Source organism: Hyaena hyaena, unplaced genomic scaffold (genome assembly GCF_003009895.1).
Source record: "Hyaena hyaena isolate Hyena2069 unplaced genomic scaffold, ASM300989v1 scaffold_120, whole genome shotgun sequence".
In the NCBI taxonomy this organism is placed as follows: domain Eukaryota; kingdom Metazoa; phylum Chordata; class Mammalia; order Carnivora; family Hyaenidae; genus Hyaena; species Hyaena hyaena.
The window spans coordinates 3538128-3559634 of NW_024080752.1; the positions used below are offsets into that span (position 1 = coordinate 3538128).

A 21507-nucleotide genomic window follows, 5' to 3' on the forward strand; every position below is an offset into this window, starting at 1 on the left:
TAACTTTATGGTAGGACATTAAAAAAAATGAGGATTTAGGGCTCATAGGTCAGGTTATGTGATTTTGATCTTGTAAATGCAGTGAGAAGTTCTCAAAGGTTTTAAATGGGGAATGATATGGAGACAATAACTCAGATTTCTCGGTGACTCCAGTCAGGATGGTGGTTGTGAAACTAATAGTATAGTTCTAATCAAAATTTCAGTAGGAAGTTTTGGGAAACTTAACAAACTAATTCTAAAAGGATCATTTGAGAAGAAAAGAACTTTTCTTCTAAAGATCAAGACCTATTACACTATCTTAATTCGTTATACAAAAGATACAGTATACAAAATGCAGCATATGAAAATTAGAACAGGGGGCCCAGAAACAGAGTCATATGTATGTGGAAACACCTACATGGAACATGACGGGGATGGCATTTACGGATAGCTTACAGTACATGCAAGTCTGTTTCAGGTGGATTAAGGACAAGTGGGAAAATCACAGTAGAAGAAAATACAGGAATATATCTTTATGACAGCAGAAAGGGAACTATATCTGAAATAAATTCTGTCTGTCAGAAGTGAGTGAAAGAATATGCCACAGACCTGGAAAAGAGTTTTTACCAGGCCTATAACTGACAGAGTATTAGTATGAAGACATAAAAACTCATGAATCAATAAGAAAATGATCCCATATTGATCTCAGGGCCCCTGGGACATAGTACCTACCAGGGGTTTGAAGCAATTTGGTAGGACTATAGGAATTTTTCTTTTGGCCCATATGTCCCTCTCCTATTAATGTATCCATGATGGATATATTTCCCTAAAACAAAAAGGGATTGACTAGCACACACAAAGCATTCTAATGTTTAGTAACAGGTGACAAGTCAGGAGAAGTGCAGGACATCCACTCTGGAATAATATGGAGCCTTTTTACATTATAATTATGAAGAACATATGTATAATATTAAATAGTACAACTCATAATTGTATTGGTGCTGTGTGAAAATTATGGACAGAAATGTGGAAAAAAGAACATTGTTATTTGTTGCATTGGGAGGAGATTGTAAGATTTTTTTTATGTCTTTTAATTATAATTTCTGAAATCCAAAATAAGAGACAACTCACTAGAAAAATAGGTAGAAGTTGAACAGTTCAAAACTAAGTATTTCACAGAAGGGAAAACATTAGTGGCTAAAAACATCAGAAAAAGATATCAAATCTCATTAGTAGGCAAAAAAATACAAATTAAAACCCCACAGTGAGCCTTCTCTTTGTATTTAACAATTGGTAAAATTTATGGCCTAGAAGATAGTATCAAATACTTGATAAGTATGTGAATCATTGAGGATATTTATATCCTGCTTTTGGGTATGTAAACTGTTTAAACAGTGTGAATGAAAATGATTTGGCATTACAAAGTAAAGTATGTGTATCCTGTAAATCCTGGCAGTATTTACCTTAAAAAAACTTCCATATTCACACAAACACCTTCGAATGTATGTATAAGAATGGTTACAGCACAGGTAATCTTGATTTCTGCTCAGGTCATGATCTCACAGGATTGTGAGTTCAAGTTCCACATCAGGCTCTGCACTGACAGTGTGGATCCTTTCTACCTTTCTCTGTCTCTCTCTCTCTGTCTCTCTCTGTCTCTCTCTCTCTCTCTCTCAGAAATAAACATCAAAAAAGAAAATAGAATGGTTACAGCAATATTATTCAATAACGCAAAACCCCAGAACAGCCTAAGTGTCCCATCAGTGGTACAAAGAATAAATAATATATGGTATGGTATATTCATACAAAGGCATTCTAGATTTTAAAGATATTAATGAATTATAGCCATATGCATTGGAATCTCAAAACTAATGTTGAGGAATGGGGCAGACTGGGAAGCAAATCACAAAAGAAAATGGACAGTATAATTCCATCTTTATAAAGCTAAAACTGCAAAATCACATGATTTACTTAGGAATATAAAAATCCATGAAAAACCTATTTTAAAAAATGAGGAAATGATAAACATAGATTTCCAAATAAAGGTAACCCAGAAGGAGGAAAAGGAGGCAGTGGTGGAGGGGGCATGCGTTGGACTTTATGCGGTGGGTGATGTTAATTTTAAGTGGGTAATGGTGGTTTGTTTTAAAATGTATGCAAATACTTTATTCTCTTTTCATAATATATATGTGTCATAAACCAGCTCGTCAGGAACATCTTACCTTTTGAGCTTTTCAAAAAAGGTTTTGCCTTTTTTCTCCATGTATGAAGTTAGATACCTTCATTTTCTTATGACCTTAATGATAATTTAACAAGAATTTATCAACTTGGTCCTCACAAAGAGATGTCACACCTTCCTTGCTTTATAGATTTCCCGTCAGATATTGCTAACAAATCTCTCTCGGAGAGCTCTGCCACAATGCTCTGGAAGTCCAAAGGCAGAAGGAGAAGAGCATCCCATCCCACTGCTGAATCCTCTAGTGAGCAGGGGGCTAGTGAAGCCGACATTGACAGTGATAGTGGCTACTGCAGTCCCAAACACAGCAACAACCAGCCTGCAGCAGGGGCTTTGAGAAATCCTGATTCTAGCACCATGAATGTATGTAATACTGCTTTGATTTCTTTACTAGTCATCTGTGTCAGTATTATCTTTGTATCCTTGCTGAAGCTTAAGTATCTATTTTCATTAACAATTCCTGTGAAATAGAATGGATCAAAATTATTCTGTATAATAACATAAAAATATTTATGGAGAAATATTTTTTCTAAGATTATAATAAGCATGCTTCACAGTAGACTGAGTTATGAAATGTTTTGCAAGGCATATAGTGTTGACTCTTCAGCAGAAAATAATTGTCTTTTTGTTTTTATTTTTAGCATGTGGAATCATCTATATGTACAGGTACTTATTTTCTGCATACTGTTTTTGCTATATTTTCTTCTTTATCTGTGTCATAGTTTTGCTTTTAAGCATGAAGCTTGCTGATGCTACAAAAAAATTAGAAATCTTCCAGAGAGATTCACGTTACTTTGAAAGTACAGATGAAAATTGAGATAATGCCAGCTGGAGGTAATTCTGTGAGATGACACTTGTACTACTAAGAACTGGAATACCACCTAAAGTTTGTAGAGAAATTTCCAGTGTTAGTTTATAGTGACTGAATTTCAGTACATGAAGTTAAGGGATAATTTAGGTTTTGGCATTTTTCATAAATAAATAATTTTCTTAAAATCTCATTGGTTACAGGTGGTGTAAATTGGTCCAATGTAACTTGCCAGGCAACTCAGAAAAAACCTTGGATGGAAAAAAATCAGGCGTTTTCTAGAGGTGGAAGGCAGACTGAACAAAGAAATAATTCACAGGTAATTTCAATTTGAAATTTGATTAGTGTGAGATGAATTATTGTAAATGATATGGTGGTCTTGAAAAGCAGTGTCCTTAATTCTCGGAGTTGTGTGTTGAATTATAGTAATAGTAAAATATCATGGTGTTTGTACTTTAAAATGGCTTAGCCGATAAAATTAATACTTAATGAAACAGAATGGCAAAATGTTGACTGTAAGTGGTGTGTATATAGTTAAATGTTCCTTTTATAGTTTGCTGTATTTAAGAAATATATTTGTATATTTCATATTTTTAAAGAAGAATATCCTCAGGCCTGCTTCATCTGTCCTGGCTTTGTTTATCCATATAAAATATTTAAAAGCATTTTAGTGCCATAAATATTGATTCTTTAAACTTTAGAACTGCCCCCTTGTTCATATGTCTTTACCTGACCACGAACACCCCAAGCTACAGCCTGTGTGCCTGTCCTGGTGCCACAGCGATAGCTCCCTCATGTTGTGATGTGGGAGAGCAGTATCATTCTAGCTGCAGTGCAGCAGACCAGGTTCTATACTGCCATGGATTTCAGGAACTGTCTTCCTGTGTTGGTTGTCTGTGAAATCAGGGAGTTGTTTGTTGGTCAGCATTTTTCTTTTTCAACTTGTAGATAGACTTCCTGGACTCCTTAAATCTAGTTAAGGAATTAAAGGTATCATGTGAATAGATCTGTGTATGAACTGAAATAAGAATAAGTTACTAATGGATTAAGTAGCCAAATACTTGGCTGCTCATTTGCTTCCCTGAAGTGAAGTATTTCATATGCACCCTAACATCAGTTAGGCTGTGGGAAAAACAAGCAGAATAATGCCCTTTTCCCTGTGGTTAGGACTCAACTGTTGTTTGTGCCAGGCATGTGAGACAGTCTAGCTTTATTTGATTAGAAACAAAATAGCTAAAGCAAGAATTGTTTATGTAGATGAGATAAACTCTATAAAATGGTTAGTTAAATGCTGACATTTTATGTTGAAATTGTAACTTGCTGGACTATGACTTTTGGTATCCATAGCCCACTGGGGAGGAGGTAATACCACTGTGGAGCCTTAACAACTGGTGAGGAAGAGTAAAAGAGCAATAAAAAAAAAAAAATAATGCAAACACATACATGAAGTCTGTTAGGTTTTGTTTATTTTGCATCTCTCTTCATTCCAGAAGAACTGAAGCCAGATGTTGAGCAGTGTGTTTTCTACTACTGATATGTTGTTTGACCTTTTCTTAAGTATGTATTTGTGGGGAACATGTGTGGCTCTGCTGGTTAAGTGTCCAGCTTTGGCCCAGGTCATACTCTTGCGGTTCATGAATTCCAGCCCTGTACTGGGCTCTGTGCTGGAGCCTGGAGCCTGCTTTGGATCCTGTGTCTCCTCTCTCTGCCCCTCCCCTGCTCATGCTCTGTCTCAAAAATAAACAAGCATTAAAAAAATTTTTTTTTTTATTAAAAAAATATTTTTAAGTTTGTATTTGTTTTGTGATGTTCGGAATCTTTTTTTTCCTATAAGTTAAAATATTTTCTCCTTTTGTAATTTCTGATTGTTTATAGGCTTAAAAAGTCATTTAGAAATGAAGTAACATTCACTTGTATTTTCTGCTACTTTTTTATAGCATAATGTTGCAACACCTTTTTATCTGAGATTTATTTGGATGCATGATATAATAATGATGTAAATTTTGAGTAGTTAACCAGTTGTCCTAAAATTTTAATCTATTCTTTTTCTGATTTGTTCTACCCTTTCACTCATTTACTAATTTCTTATGTCTCAGGTGCTGTGTCTGGGCTGTTTGTTACATTTATCAGATTTTGGAATCTGTACCATGCTGTTTTAACTGATTTTTAATGTTTTCACCAGTGTTTTAACATTTGAACAGACAGATTCTTTATATACTGTGATGTAACCTTAATTTAATTTAAAAATTATTTTTAATATTTATTTCTGAGGGAGAGAGTGTACGTGAGTGGGGGAGGGGCAAAGAGAGAGAGGGAGACACAGAATCCAAAGCAGGCTCCAGGCTCTGAGCTGTCAGCACAGAGCCCAATGTGGGGCTCGAACTGACGAACCACAAGATCATGACCCAAGCTGAAGTTGAATGTTTAACCAACTGAGCCACCCAGGAGCCTCGTTGTAACCTTAATATTAAACAATGTACAGAAGCTAAAAACTTTAGTTTAAAAAAAAAAAGGTTTTGTTTTATGTGTTGGTTGAAAAATAGAAGAGATGAAAAAGATTATACAACGAAAAAAAACTCATTTTCACCCTGTCTCCCCTTGTCTTCTCTTCCCTGTAAGTCCTGTTTAATTAGTTTTTTTTTGTATATTTTCATGTCATTCTAAGTAAATATAATTATGTATCTTATGTTTTTTCCTTCTTTTCTGTGCTCTGTTTTTATCACTTATCAATGTATCTTGGAGACATTTCCGTATTATTACATAGAGGACTTCCGTACTTTTAAAAAACAACTCCTAATGTTTGAAGTATAGATATATCCTTGTTAGTTTCTGTAGTCTTCCTATTAATGGACACTTGAATTGTTTGTAAATTATTGCTGTTATAGACAAGCTGCAGTATCATTTAGAAATGTGTGTGTATAGCAGCAAAATAAATTGCTGGTTAAGGGACTGCTGGGTGAAAAGATAAATCATTTCTGTTATTTGATACCATTTAAGTCTTGACAATAATGTAAAGAGTGCCTTTTTCCATGTAACTTTAGAGATTGTGTATTTTTAGGATTTTGGATTTGTGCCAATTAGGTGAAAATGGTATATTAATGTTGAGCATCTTTCCATATGTTTATTGGCTCTTTGTATTTTTTTGTTTGAACTTGTCATATCTTTTGCTCTTTTTTTCTTGTATATTGATTTATTTTTTTCCTTTTTTTGGGGTGTATTTTTAAAATCAAGTTGATCAAGCTCTTATCATATTTAAAATATTTTTAGGAGCCTTCAGTTGATAATGTGAGTTACAGATATTTTGCTAGGTTTTCATATTTATTTTTGACTTTGCTCATTATTATCGCCACAAACAAGTTTATGTTTTAAATAGCATTAAGAAGTTTATCTTTAGGGGCACCTGGATGATGATCCCAAGGTCATGGGATCGAGCCCCACGTTGGGCTCTGCACTGAGTGTGGAGCCTGCCTAAGATTCTCTTTCTCCCTCTGCCCCTCTCTCTCACTTGCATGTTCTCGCTCGCTCTCTCTCAAATAAAAAAAAAAATTGTTTTAGTGTTTGCAGCAACATTAATGCAAATACGCTAACTTCTTTACAGTAGGCCATACTTGTGATACAATTTGAATGCCTTTGGAGGGCAGGTTTACATTTACTTTTTTGTGATAGTGACTGTCCAGAGAAAGAAGAGTTTGTGCTGAAGAATTAATCTCTTGCTTTTATAGTCTTCCCTGTTCTGGGGCTTGAGTCTTTGTACTCACTTCAGTGTTAATTTGTGAATTAAGTTGTTTTTTACCTAGACATTATAAATTGCATTTGTTTTACCAGTCTTGTAGGAGTTTCTTTACCTGAGCCAATTTTAAAAATATTTTGTGAAAATTTCTAAAGAGTAAAGTTGAAGTAATTTTACAGAAAACATTCATATAGCTACCAGCTTATATGCCGGCTTACGTTTTACTGAGATTTGTTTTATTGCGTATGTATTTCTATGTCCATTTCTCTGTATACGTTTATGAGCCTATTTTAAAATGAGGTGAATATTTAAAATTAAGAAACTCTTGAGTATCTGGAATATTATCTAGTTTCTTAACAGATATTTATAGGATGTAGCCAAGTGGAAGAATTAAATTTGCAGTGTGACCGTCTTCTGGCTTATTGTTCTGCCATGCAGCCTACCTTGCAAAAGAGTATAAATTTCTTTCTTTCTTTCTTTCTCTCTTTCTTTTTCTCTTTCTTTCTCTCTTTCTTTCTTTCTTTCTTTCTTTCTTTCTTTCTTTCTTTCTTTCTTTCTTTCTCTCTCTCTCCCTCCCTCCCTCCCTCCCTCCCTCCCTCCCTTTCCCTTTCTTCCTCCCTCCCTCCCTCCCTCCCTCCGTCTTTCTCTTTCTTTTTTCCTTTCAGCATGCATGCATGCATGCATGCAAGAGAGAGAATGGGAAGGGGCAGAGAGAGGGAGAAAGAGAATCCCAAGCAGGCTCCATTCTGTCAGCACACAGCCGACACGGACTTGATCTCAAGAAATGTGACATCATGACTTGAGCTGAAACCAAGAGTTGGACACTTAATGGACTGAATCACCTAGCCACCTTTAAAAATTTTCTTTCTTTAAAAAAAAATTCTGTTTCTTATCAGCAAGTCTTTTTAGACCAGTTGCATAGCATGGTAATTGCTAGGTGCTTCCAGCTCTTTGTGTGCATAATTTTGATTTCATCATCCAAAGTCTGTATATTATTACCTTCTGTTCCAGATCTGCTTCAACTTCTGTTTATCGTTGCAATTTTTGGGTAATTTTTGGGTGATGAAGATAATTTTCACATCTTCTAAGTGTCCTGGTTAAGAGATGCATTTCATGTTGGCTGTATTGGGTAGAAGAGGGTGTCTTGAAACGTCTTAAGATTCTTAATTTGGCTTTTATGACAGTTGAACATTTCATACATTTGTTAATGGGATGATGATTTATGGATTGAATGAGAAATTTATTCTCCTAAATCTGTTTTCATGGAAATAAGGGTTTTAATTTTTAACCTTTTTCTAGGAATTGGTTTTCTTTTTTAAATAAAACCACAGATATTAGAAGACTTATCATAGTGGGGCACCTGGATGGCTCAGTCGGTTAAGCGTCTGACTTCAGCTCAGGTCATGATCTCATGGTTCGTGGGTTTGAGCCCCACATTGGGTTCTGTGCTGACAGCTCAGAGCCTGGAGCCTGCTTCAGATTCTGTGTCTCCTTCTCTCTCTGACCCTCCTCTGCTCATGCTGTCTCTACCTCTCTCTCAGAAATGAATAAAACATTAAAAAAAAAAAAAGAAGAAGACTTATCATAGTTTAATGAAAAGGTAATGTGTACTTTCTCCCAGTGATGGCATCTTGCAAAACCAATCTGTTCTTAAAACCTGGATATTGATATAGTCAAGATACAGAACAGATCTCTTACTGCAAGGATCCCTCATGTTTTTCCTTTTTGTAGTCACACTTCTCTCCTTTTCCTACCAGCCTCTTGTTAACCCCTAGAATCCACTGATCTGTTCCCCACTTTCTATAATTTGTCATTTTAAGAATGTTTATAAATGAACTCATACAGTCCTTTTAGGATTGGCTTTTTGACTTGTGTGAATCTCTGGAGATTCGTCCAGATTGTTGAGTACGTCAGTAGTTTATTCCTTTTAGTGGCTGAGTACTGTTTAGTGTGGATGTACCACAGTAAGTTTAATTGTTCTCCCAATCAGTGATGTCTGGGTTGTTTCCAGTATTTAGCTATTGTGTGTAAAGTGAAGAAGCATTCTTGTATGGGGGGAAACTAACTTGCATTGTCACATTTTTATATTTTCCTTAAATTTGTCAAAATAAATTGTAAATTTTATAATTGTGCACTTTATGAAAGTTCATTGAGTTATTTGTACTTTTCTGTATGTTATATTTCAGGTAAATGTCCACTTAAAATAATAAGACATATATTTTTTCCTTCTGGGACTTATTTAGGTTGGACTCAGATGCCGAGGACATAGTACTTCCTCAGAAAGAAGACAGAATTTGCAAAAGAGACAAGATAATAAGCAGTTAAACGCCAGTCAATCTCATAGAGGCGACTCAAATTCTGAGTCTTTATATTTTGAGGTATTTTTTCAGTCTCTGTAAACTGTTAATAGCAAATGTTTCCATTAAGAAATTATTTTTCTTACATAAGTACTTTTTATATCTTAATACATGATTCTGATATTAGATTATTAATTACTTAGAAGTACTGATTGATTTTTATCTTGGATACATATAGTTAGTCTAACATTAAGTTCATTAATGTTTATCTTTATAACTTTCGTTATGCGTATTTATTTGAGGTAACATGTAGAGATAGAACTTGATATTACGTGGGTTTCACCTACCATGAAACTTTCTCCCTAATTTTTCTTATTATCGTTTAGTCTCTTTTTCAAGTTTTTTAGATTTGAATGGTTTAGTCTAGTTAATTTGTGCTGCTAGCCAGGAGAATCTCAGAGAACAAAGCTATTTTACATCTCTACTAGGCAGAAAGTTTGTGCCGTATTTTTATTGTTTATTCATCTATATGGCTATTATTGGAGGCTTGTTATATGTGTAAGACAAGGTGCATGAGTGATTCGGTAAACACAGTAGCCTTAGGGAAGTTGCCGTACAGTAGAGAAATGTAGATGCGTGCACAACTAATACTTGTTGGGGTGTGGTTGGAATTGAAGGGAGAAACAAGTTGCTTTGAGTTTGTGGTAGGATAGAGATAACCTTTGGAACAGATTTTAAAGAATGAGTAGAATTTGGTTGTGTCAGCATGGTTAGCAGCATCTCTGGTAACTCATTTGAATAACTCATTGTTGGATCATAGTTTCTATAAAATGGGTCAATAGATAGAAATTAAACTGTAAAATGTGCTTGAGGCCAGAGGCTCAAGATGAATAACATGTTAGATAAGTTTAGTAATTGACCTAAAGAAATTGAGAGTGCATCTCAATTATTCAGTTAGGAAGACCAGTCTATGTGACAGATTTATTATTTGCACTTTACCATATAATTGGTTACACACTTCTATTTAGTTAAAAGTATTAGATACAATTTTCACTGTAAAAGAGGATATTGGTGAAGAAATTACTTTGAATAGGGTTTTAAAAATTTTTTCTTAGTTTTTTAACCTTATTGACAGTTGGGTATAGTATTGCAGGTTAGGGAATATATTTATGACATTCATATTAAGCCATCTGTTGAAAATATTTTCCAGATTATCTGACATGTGATACAATCCTTTTTGAATTTCTTTCGAATTACGTACCCATTTTAAGAGTAGAATTAATTAGGGGCTCCTGGGTGGCTCAGTCAGTTAAGTGTCCGATTCTTGATTTGGGCTCAGGTCATGATCTCACAGTTGGTGAGATTAAGCTCTGCACTTAACTGTGCAGAGCCTGCTTGGGATTCTTTGTCTCTGCCTCTGCCCTTCTCCTCCTCATACGCACATGTGTGCATGTGTGTGCACGCTCTCTCTCACAACATCTGTAAAAGTTTTTTTAAGTAGAATTAATAAAAATGGTATAGTAGATACAGAAATCCAAGGGGTAGATATGTGCAGGTATGCCCCATTGTTGAATAATGAAATTAGCTATATTGTAACATGAGAAATGGGATTTCCTTTTTAAGACTGACTTTAAATAGATTACTTTTAGAATTTAAAAAATTACTCCCACAGTTTTTATTACTCTTCAGCATTATAAAATGTTTTTCTTTAGAGTTTATTGCTTTGAACTTCTTGTAGTTAACATGTGAAACTATTTCAGGATGAAGATGGATTTCGAGAGCTAAGCGAGAATGGAAATGCTAAAGATGATACTATTCAACAGAAACTTTCTTCAAAAGTAGTAAGTGGCCCTTTTTAAAAGATTAAGCAAAATATTGGAACATCTTTTCAACTATGGTTATGTTGAAAAGAAGTATTAGATTTTAGTATAAAGACGTGGGGCAGCATGGTAGACAAAAAACCATGTATTTAGTACTTAATATTTATTTTCAGCATTGCCAGAACAAAGACACTTTCCTGTAAAATCCATAGTTCTATTACAGACAAGACAATACCATTAATTAAATGATCATATAGCATACAGTCCATTTCCCTTGTTGGAAAACTTTGTTTACTTGGGAGTTATTTTGTTTTCAGGCCAGGATCCAGACAAGCATCACCAATTGCATTAAGCTGTTTTGTCTCTATTATTTTCCAGTCTGGATGATCATATCATCTTACTCTGTTATTTATGACGTTGAATTCTCAAAAGAGTCTGGTCCACTTATGCTGGGGGACACCCCACATTCTGGATTGTCTTATCCTTAAGATAGACTTTTGTGGAATCACTAACATTGTTTTTGTCTGGTTATCTTAGTTGGATGATTTACCTGAAAACTCACCAATCAATATAGTTCAGACTCCAATTCCCATAACAACTTCTGTTCCTAAACGTGCAAAAAGTCAGAAGAAGAAAGCTTTAGCAGCAGCCCTTGCCACGGCTCAAGAATATTCAGAAATAAGTATGGAGCAAAAAAAACTACAGGTATTTATTCATTTTTATGGACAAATGTAATTGGTAGATTTGGGGACAGGAAGAGAGACAAATATAATCATCATAAATTGCCACACTTTCATACTATCACAAAAAAATAAATATTTTCATATTATCTTGCAGGAAGCTTTATCAAAGGCAGCTGGAAAAAAGAATAAAACACCTGTGCAGCTGGATTTGGGGGACATGTTAGCAGCTCTGGAAAAACAACAACAAGCGATGAAAGCACGGCAGATTACTAACACCAGACCTCTGTCATATACAGGTGATGTCTTTATTTGAGGAATTTGCTCTTTGCTTTTGGTAATATATTTTGAACTTGTTAATTTAAATTATATATATCTAAAAACTCCAGAGTCCTCTCACCAGCTCCTCTTGTGTTACCCTTGTTGCCCCCTCATTGTACTGCATGGTAGTAGCCTCTTGTTACCTACCTTTCCTTCCTGCTAACTGCAGTCTATCTTGAAAGGAGTGATCTTTTAAAAATATAAACAGGATTATTATATCACTCCACTACTCAGAGCCCTCCAGTAGCTCTTGATCTCACTTGGAATAAAGCTCGAGTCCTGACTAAAGCCTCATCTTAGCTGATCCTGTGACCTTTTTGCCTCCATCACCATTCTCTCTGGCACACATTGCTGTAGTAAGTCAGTCCCCTGCTGTTCCACAGACACACCCAACATGCTCCTAGCTCAGTATCTTTGTGCTTACTATTTCCTTTCCCCGGAGTTCTCTTTCCTCATGTATCAGTGGTGGTTTGTTCTTTCAGATCCTTTTGGGTCTCTTCTCAAATGTCAATTGGTGTAATTGTGAACCAGCTGATGTTTTTCTTCTTAGGAGGTTGAAATAAGAATCACAACTAATTTGGCTTTATAACTTTTAAATTCGTTAATGGGAAACATAGGAGTTTTGATCAAGGGGTGTGTGTGTGTGTGTGTGAGAGAGAGAGAGAGAGAGAATATGAATGATTTGGGTTTCTGCTGAAATAGTAATGTATATCTTAGCAAACCTTATCCGATTTAAAGTTCAGCAGTTTTTTTTGCGTTCCCTCATTTCTTTTCATAGCCTTGGTTGTAGAGGGAGAGAAATTCCTTTATCTAAAGGAAAGGAAAAGGCACCAACAAAAAGCAGATATTAAGAGGCAGAATTGCATATTCTGTTTCTTCTGTTGCTATGTAAAGCATTTATATTTAGACAAAAAGATAATTACTAGAGTATAACCTTAATTCTATGTGCAGAACGTTTAAACCTATAGCTAGTTACCTGTCCGGTATAAACCTTAGCTTTGAGTAACCGTTGGGAAAAATAATATTGAATGTGTACTAAGCTTTTGGGTTGCATGTTGTTGAGTTGGGGAGAGAGGCAATTGCATCTCACAAAACAGTAGCAGTGGAACTGAGTTAGCAGTGTTTCGGACAGAGTCTGGCCTCATGGCGACAAGCAGAGGAGCTTTGGAGTTGAGCTGCCTAGGTTTGAAATATGTTCTTCCATGTATGTCCTTGGCAAGTTATTTCCTGACATTAAGATGGAGGTAATGACAGTACCTACTTCAGGGTTGTTTTGAAGAATAAATGAGACAGTACATGTAAAGTGGTCAGAAGGGTGTCTAGGTTATAATCACCCAATAAATGTTAACTAATTACTATGGAAAAGAGATTGTTAACCTTTGGTATTTCAGATGGCTTTATTGTTATAACTTTGATTTATTTAACAAATGTTAATTTATACAACTGTAAATACTTACATGGAAAGGATGTCAAGGACTGTGGAATTTTAACCTGTCGATTAAAAGTTTATAATCTAGTTGGGGAGAAAGACATACACAAATAAGTAATAAAGAGCAGTGCCTTGGGTACCATACCAACAAAGTTTTATGAACTTGTAGAAGAGAAGAGTGATTTATGTCAACAGAGAGGTATGGGGAGGATGTTACAAATCACTTCACATAAGATAATATTTGGATTGGGTTTTGAAGGGAGAGTACAGTTCTTGTCAGATGGAAATGAGATTAACCTCTAACCTGTCACCAGTGTTTAAATTGGAAAGTATTGATTGCAAAAAAATTGACTTTCTTCAGAAGTCCAAGAAAAGTATGAGATTATTATAGATATGTCAAAAGATTATGAAGAATTGGTAGGGTTTCTTTGTTTTTTGTTTTGTATCTGATGGAATGTAGAAACAGGTCAAAGAGGATTCCAAACTCTCCTAGTTGGAGGATTGTGGTGATTATAATGATATCAAATAGGGATCATGGAAGAAGAATTTTTGTTGGGAAGAACAGACTCCAGCCCTGTTGTATTTGAAATGCTAGTTAGGGATATCCCAATGGTACCTATTTAACATGTAGTTATGTATGTGCAGTTTAGGTTAGAAGTCATTGAGTTTCAAAAAGGGATGTGTAGCTGTGGAAATACATAAGGCTGTTAGGGGAAAGAAAGGAGAAATATATTCAAGGATAAAGTCTTTGGAATACTCAGATTTAAAGGACAGAGAGAAGAATTAGATTTAGTGATTGCACGATTGCATGCTTATATGTGATCTTGACAATAGCATTTGTGAGTACATGGGTAGGGCAAAGACCAGACTGTAATGATGAGGGAAGTGCTGAGGAGAAAGCAGAATCTTCAGGACCTCTGGGGAAGATGGCCACATAGGAGATACTAAGCTCACCTCATCACTCAGCTACAACTAGATAACATTCACATCAGCGTAAATAGCTGATAAAGCAGACTACTGAGAAGTGTAGTAAGGAAGGAAAGGGGACTGATAGTACTTTAGAGTGAGGGGTAGCCAGTCAGGGGAATGGTTTTGTTGGTTTGTCTGTTTTTTTGTTTTTCTTATATATACAGAAGATTTTAGCTTCTTGTTAGGGAGTTAGGGAAAAGAGTTGGGGGTCGAAGAGGACCTTGAAAAATGAAAGGGAAAAGGGATAGAGCAAGATCCTTGAGAAATTAATCCTGAGATGGGATTTCTTTTTTAAAGCTTTTTATCACAGAGTGCGAGCAGGAGAGGGGCAGAGAGAGAGAGAGAATCTCAAGCAGGCCCCACAGTGTCAACTAAGGGCCTGACGTGAGGCTCGAACTCTTGTGTAAAATGTGCTTTTGGTTTTTGAGGTAGATTCCCATGGTTCATCACTTATATACAACACCCATTGCTCATCTCAATAAGTGCCTTCCTCAGTGCCCATCACCCACTTTCCTCTCTCCCCCACCCTCCTCATCAGCCCTCAGATTGTCTCTGTATTTAAGAGTGTCTTATGGTTTGCCTCCCTACCTCTGTGTTTGTAACTATTTTCCCCCTTCACTTCTCCCATGGTCTTCTGTTAGGTTTCTCAAGATCCACATATGACTGAAAACATGATATCTGTCTTTCTCTGAATGACTTATTTCACACAGCAGAATACCTTCTAGTTCCATCCATGTTGCTATAAATGACATGATTTCATTCTTTCGCATTTCCAAGTAGTTTTCCATTGTATATATAAACCACATCTTCTTTATCCATTCATCAGTTGATAGACATTTAGGCTCTTTACATAATTTGGCTATTGTTGAAAGTGCTGCTATAAACATTTTTGGAAAACCTCCAAATGCATGGATGTTAAAGAACATCCTACTAAAGAATGAATGAGTCTACCAGGAAGTTAAAGAAATTTAAAAATATATGGAAACAAACAATAATGAAAACACAACAATCCAAACTCTTCGAGATGTAGCAAAGGCAGTCCTAAAAGGAAAATACATTGCAATTCTGGCCTATCTCAAGAAATAAGAAAAATTCCAAATACAGAATCTAACAGCACACCTAAAGAAACTAGAGGCAGATTAATAAAGAAACCCCAAGGCCAGCAGAAGAAGAGAAATAATAAAGATCAGGGCAGAAATAAACAATATAGAATCCAAGAAACAGTAGAACAGATCAGTGAAACTAAGAGCTGGTTTTTTGAAAAAATAAAATTGATAAACCCCTAGCCAGACTTCTCAAAAAGAAGAGAGGACCCAAATAGATAAAATCATGAATGAAAATGGATTTATCACAAACAATCCCTCAGAAATACAAGCAATTATTAGAGAATACTATGAAAAATTATATGCCAACAAACTGGACAACCTGGAAGAAATGGACAGATTCCTAAACACCCACACACTACCAAAACTCAAATGGAAAGAAATAGAAAATTTGAACAGACCCATAACTAGTGAAGAAATTCAATCAGTTATCAAAAAACTCCCAACAAATATGATGGCCAGATGGCTTCCTAGGGGAATTCTACCAGACATTTAAAGCAGAGTTAATACCTGTCCTTCTCAAGCTATTTCCAAAAGTGGAAACAGAAGGAAAACTTCTGGAGTCATTCTGTGAAGCCAGCATTACCTTGATTCCCATACCAGACAGAGACCCCACACGAAGGGGAATTACAGGCCAACATCCCTGATGAATCTGGATGCAAAAATTCTCAACAAAATAACTTGCAAATTGAATTCAGTAGCATATAAAAAGAATTATTTACCATGATCGAGTGGGATTCATTCCTGGGCTGCTGGGCTGGTTTAGTATTCGCAAACCAATCAATGTGAACCATATGATCCTACCAATAGATACAGAAAAAGCATTTGACAAAATACAGCATCCTTTCTTGATAAAAACTCTCAAGAAAGTCGGGATGGAGGGAACATACTGAAACATCATAAAATGTATATGAAAAGCCCACAGCTAATATCATCCTTAATAGGGAAAAACTGAGAGCTTTCCCCCTGAGATCAGGAACATGACAGGGATGTCCATTCTCACCACTGTTGTTTAACATAGTGTTGGAAGCCCTAGCATCAGCAATCAGACAACAAAATGAAATAAAAGGCATCAGAATTGACAAAGAAGAAGTCAAAGTTTCAGTTTTTGCAGATGACATGATACTCTACATGGAAAACCCATAAGACTCTACCAAAAGGCTGCTAGAACTGACACATCAATTCAGCAAAGTCACAGGGTGCAAAATCAATGTACAGAAATTGGTTGCGTTTCTGTACACCAATAATGAAGCAATAGCAAGAGAAAACAAGAAATTGATCCCATTTACAATTGTACCAAGAATCATAAAATACCTAGGAATAAACCCAACCAAAGACATAAAAGATCTGTATGTTGAAAACTATGGAAAACTTAATGAAGGAAATTGAAGAAGACTCAAAGAAATGGAAAAGCATTCCATGCTCATGGATTAGAAGAATAAATATTATTAAAATGTCAATACTACCCAAAGCAGTCTACACTTTCAATGCAATCCCAGTCAAAATTGCACCAGCATTCTTCTCAGAGCTAGAACAAACAATCCAAAAGTTTGTGTGGAACCACAAAAGACCAGATAGCCAAAGTAATATTGATATTACTACAGATATTACAAAGTAATACTGATATTAATATTGATATATTGTAAAAGAAAACCAAAGCAGGAGGCATGACAATCCCAGACTCTAGTAATCATCAAGACAGTAGGTAATGGTACTGGCACAAAAACAGACACATAGACCAGTGGAATAGAGTAGAGAACCCAGAACTGGACCCACAGATGTATGGCCAACTAATCTTTGACAAAACCGGAAAGAATATGCAATGGAAAAAAGACATTCTCTTTAGCAAATGGTGCTGGGAGAACTGGACAGCAACATGGAGACAATGAAACCAGACCACTTTCTTATACCTTACACAAAAATAAACTCAAAATGGATGCAAGACCTAAATGTGAGACAGGAAACCATCAAAACCCTAGAGGAGAAAGCAGGCAACAACCTCTTTGATCTCAGTCACAGCAACTTCTTGCTTGATAAACTCCAAAGGCAAGGGGTTAAAAGCAAAAATAAACTATTGGGACCTCATCAAAATAAAAACTTCTGCACAGCGAAGGAAACAGTCAGCAGAACTAAAAGGCAACTGACAGAATGGGACAGAATGTCATTTGCAAATGACATATCAGAAAGCGTTAGTATCCAAAATCTATAAAGAACTTACCAGATTCAACACCTGAAAAACAATCCAGTGAAGAAATGGGGAGAATACATAAATAGACTCTTTTCCAAAGAAGACATGCAGATGGCCCTCAGACACATGAAAAGATGGTCAGCATCCCTCATCACCAGGGAAATACAAATGAAAATCACACTGAGATGCCACCTCACACTGGTCAGAGTGGCTAAAATGAACAAATTCAGAAACTACAGATGCTGGTGAGGATGTGGAGAAAAGGGAACTCCCTTGCACTCTTGGTGGGAATGCAAACTGATGCAGCCACTCTGGAAAACAGTGTGGAAGTTCCTCCAAAAATTGAAAATAGGGCTACCCTATGACCCAGAAATAGCACTACTTTATCCAAAAGATACAGGAATGCTGATTCATTAAAATTTTTTTTAATGTATATGTATTTTTGAGAGTGAGCAAGTGCAAGCGGGGGAGGGCCAGAGAGAGAGGGAGACATAGAATCTGAAGCAGGTTCCAGGCTCTGAGTTGTCAGCACAGAGCCTGAGGTGGGGCTCATACTCATGGCCTGCGAGATCATGACCTTAGCCATAGTTGGATGCTTAACCAACTGAGCCACCCAGGTACCGGGCACATACATTTATATTGGACAGCAGCTTCTCTGGAGTAATAGGAGAGCTTTGCTGCTGGAGCAAGAGGATTTAGGTTAGGGTCCTTGGACTGCTGAAGGACTGGGTAACCACTACTGGGTGAGGGTATCAATCAGGTGTGAAAGAACTGCTGAATAGTACTGAGAGTGCAGCCAAAGAGGAAGATCACTCTTCACTGATAGATGGAAATGAGGTATGACAGATTATTTTGTATAAGGGTGATGGTTTTTTAATAATTTTTTTGGTGTTCATTTTTGAGAGAGAGTGAAAAAGCACACACACAGGGGAGTGGCAGAGAGAGGTAGAGGGAGACAGAGCATCTGAAGTGAGCTCTGTGCTGACAGTAGAGAGCCCAATGCCAGGCGTGAACTCATGAACCTGACCTGAACTGAAGTCAGATGCTTAACTGAACCACCCATGAGCCCCTATATAAGGGTGACTCTTATTTAAGATTCAGTAGGAATAAGGAGAGGTGCAAAGTTTTGAAATTGCAGAGAGGTAGAATGGGTTCTGCTTGGAGATCAGTTGCCAAGAATTGCCATGCTTGAGGCTTGCTGCTGTGGAGTAGAACTAATAATTTATTTGTCCCTGCTTTGGATTGCTAAATTAGTTACATGCATTGGCTTTGTCATCTTTATCTTACAGCAGTTAAACATGTATAAACGCTGTACCTGAGAGATATTGCATGGCCCTGTGTTAGTCCCACTATTATGACGTCTATTTTCCCACCAGAAGAGAATGATCTTATAGATTTATTATTAGAAAATTTCATAGTGTGCGGTGCTGGCTATAATAGTAAAACTAATGTTCTTGTTTGTTTTTAGTGGTCACTGCAGCTTCTTTTCACACTAAAGATTCTACTAACAGAAAACCTTTAACCAAAAATCAGCCCTGTTTGACATCCTTTAATTCTTTGGACATTACTTCCTCTAAAGCAAAGAAAGGAAAAGAGAAGGAAATTGCAAAACTAAAACGGCCCACAGCACTTAAAAAGGTAAAACACCATCTGGGGATGTTTATTTTACAAGATAAGTAAGGATTTAAATCTGTTTTGCAAAAGTAGTTGTGGCATGTTAGCCAACAGATTATTATGAGATGTTCATAGGTGTACATCTTTTTGATGACTAGTTAATTGGAAGTTAAGGATATCATCAGCATCATGATTATCTTTATTGAACAAAACCCTGGAGGATGAATTTTTTCTATAAGGTTAAAAAACCAAAAAAAGTTGAACATTTAACATCCAAAATATTGGACTGTAGGAATCAGAAGTCCTAGATTCTGGTACTAACTTATATGGTTTTAGGCAAAACTTTCTTACCCTTATCTCCTTCATATATAAGTTGGGATAATATCTGCTCTGTTTAACTCAGTATTTTTAAGAAATTTTTTATGTTTTTGGGGTGTAATCTCTACATCCAACATGGAGCTTGTACTCAGAACCCCCAGATCCAGAGTTGCATGCTCTACCAACTGAGCCAGCCAGGTGCCCCTAACTCAGTATTGTGAGGAATGGAATGAGATAATCCATGTCCAAATAATTGAAAACTTCAAAATGTAAATCTAATGTAACTATGACCTTGTTTCCACACTTAACTATTTTATCCATTTTTGTGGAAACTCTAGTTTGCCCATCAGGAGTTAAGGAGTGAAGCAGATGTGGTTTGATAGCTGTAGCATTATGTAGCATAGTTGTCTTCTTTTATTTTACATATGGTACCTCTTTCAACTACAGGGCCTAAAAATACATTTACGTTTTTGCCAGTCACTTTCTTTGTAGCAAACTAAACATGTAGCCAACTGAACTCTTCATGTCCATTTTTAAGTGAACTGTATCTGTGTAATAGTGAACATTTTAACCATTCAATACATTCTTAAAGAGTGATCAGTAATTAAAGACTGGTAATGACTTTTAGGTTATTTTGAAAGAAAGAGAGGAAAAGAAGGGCCGTTTAACTGTGGACCACAACCTTTTGGGATCTGAGGAACCAATAGAAATGCACTTAGATTTTATTGATGATTTGCCACAGGAGATTATTTCCCAGGAAGGTAAGATTGCCCCTTTTTCCCTTCTCATGGAATGGTTCAGAGTATTTTAATTGATACGCCATGATGAGTTACTATCCTAATTGGAGGATATGCTCCATATTTTATCTAAATTTCTTTATTTTTGAGAGTGGTTTGTTTTGAAGATGCCTCAATAGGGAGATTCTTAACAGGTGGAAGGGACAGGTGTTATATAGCAGAACTGTGGCATTTTTGAGGCTTAAGTTCTGAATTTGTTGTATGCACTATTAGTTATGGTCTCACCAGCGTATCCTCTGTAACTCATAGTTCTTTTCATTTTGTCTTCTTTCATGTCTAGAACACTATTGGCTCTTCACAGGATTATTTTTCATTGGATTTTTTTTGTTGATTTTCTTTCTTGCTTTTGTGAATTAATACATATACCACAATGAGTAGAGAATTACAAAGCCTTTTGTAGGACAGAATTCAGTTGATCAGTAAGATACAGTCGCATAATGTAGCCAGCACATAGCATTTTGAGTACATTCTTTCTGATATTTTTACTACTGTGGAAGAAAGATTTAAAGAGATCCCTGGCTAGGTCCCTTTTTCTGCTGGTATATATGTATTCCTTTCTGCAACAGATTTAAGTCTGATACACGATATTAACTGGTAGTGTTCCAATGTGTTTAGAAAAATGAGTTTGCTTATAAAGATTGTTCAGCTAGGACATATTTGGCTAACATTCTCCTTTACTCTCAATTAAATATCTTTGCCTTTGTATTTAGGTTTATCCATTCATTAAAAAATGGATGCGTTCAACATTCATTTAGGTGTTTATTGAACACCTACCATGTGTACTTTAGTAACTGTATTGGGGGTAGGAAAGTCAAGAAGTGTAATAGAGAGTGGATAGTCCTGCTCCAAAAAGCTTATCACCAGTAGGGAGATGAGATACATGTGTAACTTTGCTAATTAGTGGACTGGAATACAAAAAATAACTCATTTGTTAAGTTTAGATGTTTGGGAAAGAAGCAGTAAATGAAGGGGGCAGTCAAATCCAAAGAAGGTGTCTAAAAAATGAGGTTGCCTGAGCACAGAAGCAAAGACCAAATGAGAGAGAAACTGGGGTGGTATCAGAAGAAATCAGGAGTGTGTGGAGAGAATGAGTGAGGTAGAATTCATCATTGCCAGCAGCAATGGGAATTTGTAGATAGTTAAAAATGTATTTTTAAGAAATAGGTGAAAAATTTTTGATGAAGGAGATGGATGGTAATATGATCTGGAAAGAGGTTC

At 36.1% G+C, this 21507-nt stretch overlaps 1 protein-coding gene and 1 long non-coding RNA gene across 2 annotated transcripts in view; one reads left to right on the forward strand and one right to left on the reverse strand.

The window, feature by feature from the left end:
• SECISBP2L (SECIS binding protein 2 like) overlaps positions 1–21507 on the forward strand; it is a 63582-nt gene that overhangs the window by 14993 nt on the left and 27082 nt on the right. Inside the window, exons 5-13 of the mRNA XM_039237116.1 lie at positions 2349–2578; positions 2857–2881; positions 3227–3342; positions 8997–9131; positions 10811–10891; positions 11408–11575; positions 11708–11849; positions 19029–19198; positions 20121–20253. Coding sequence (XP_039093047.1) covers positions 2349–2578; positions 2857–2881; positions 3227–3342; positions 8997–9131; positions 10811–10891; positions 11408–11575; positions 11708–11849; positions 19029–19198; positions 20121–20253 — 1200 coding nt within the window. The remainder of the gene's footprint in view (positions 1–2348; positions 2579–2856; positions 2882–3226; positions 3343–8996; positions 9132–10810; positions 10892–11407; positions 11576–11707; positions 11850–19028; positions 19199–20120; positions 20254–21507) is intronic.
• The window catches only part of LOC120235019, a 39175-nt gene continuing 30294 nt past the window's right edge, over positions 12627–21507 (reverse strand). Inside the window, exon 4 of the long non-coding RNA XR_005529275.1 lies at positions 12627–12681. This is a non-coding gene — a long non-coding RNA (uncharacterized LOC120235019). The remainder of the gene's footprint in view (positions 12682–21507) is intronic.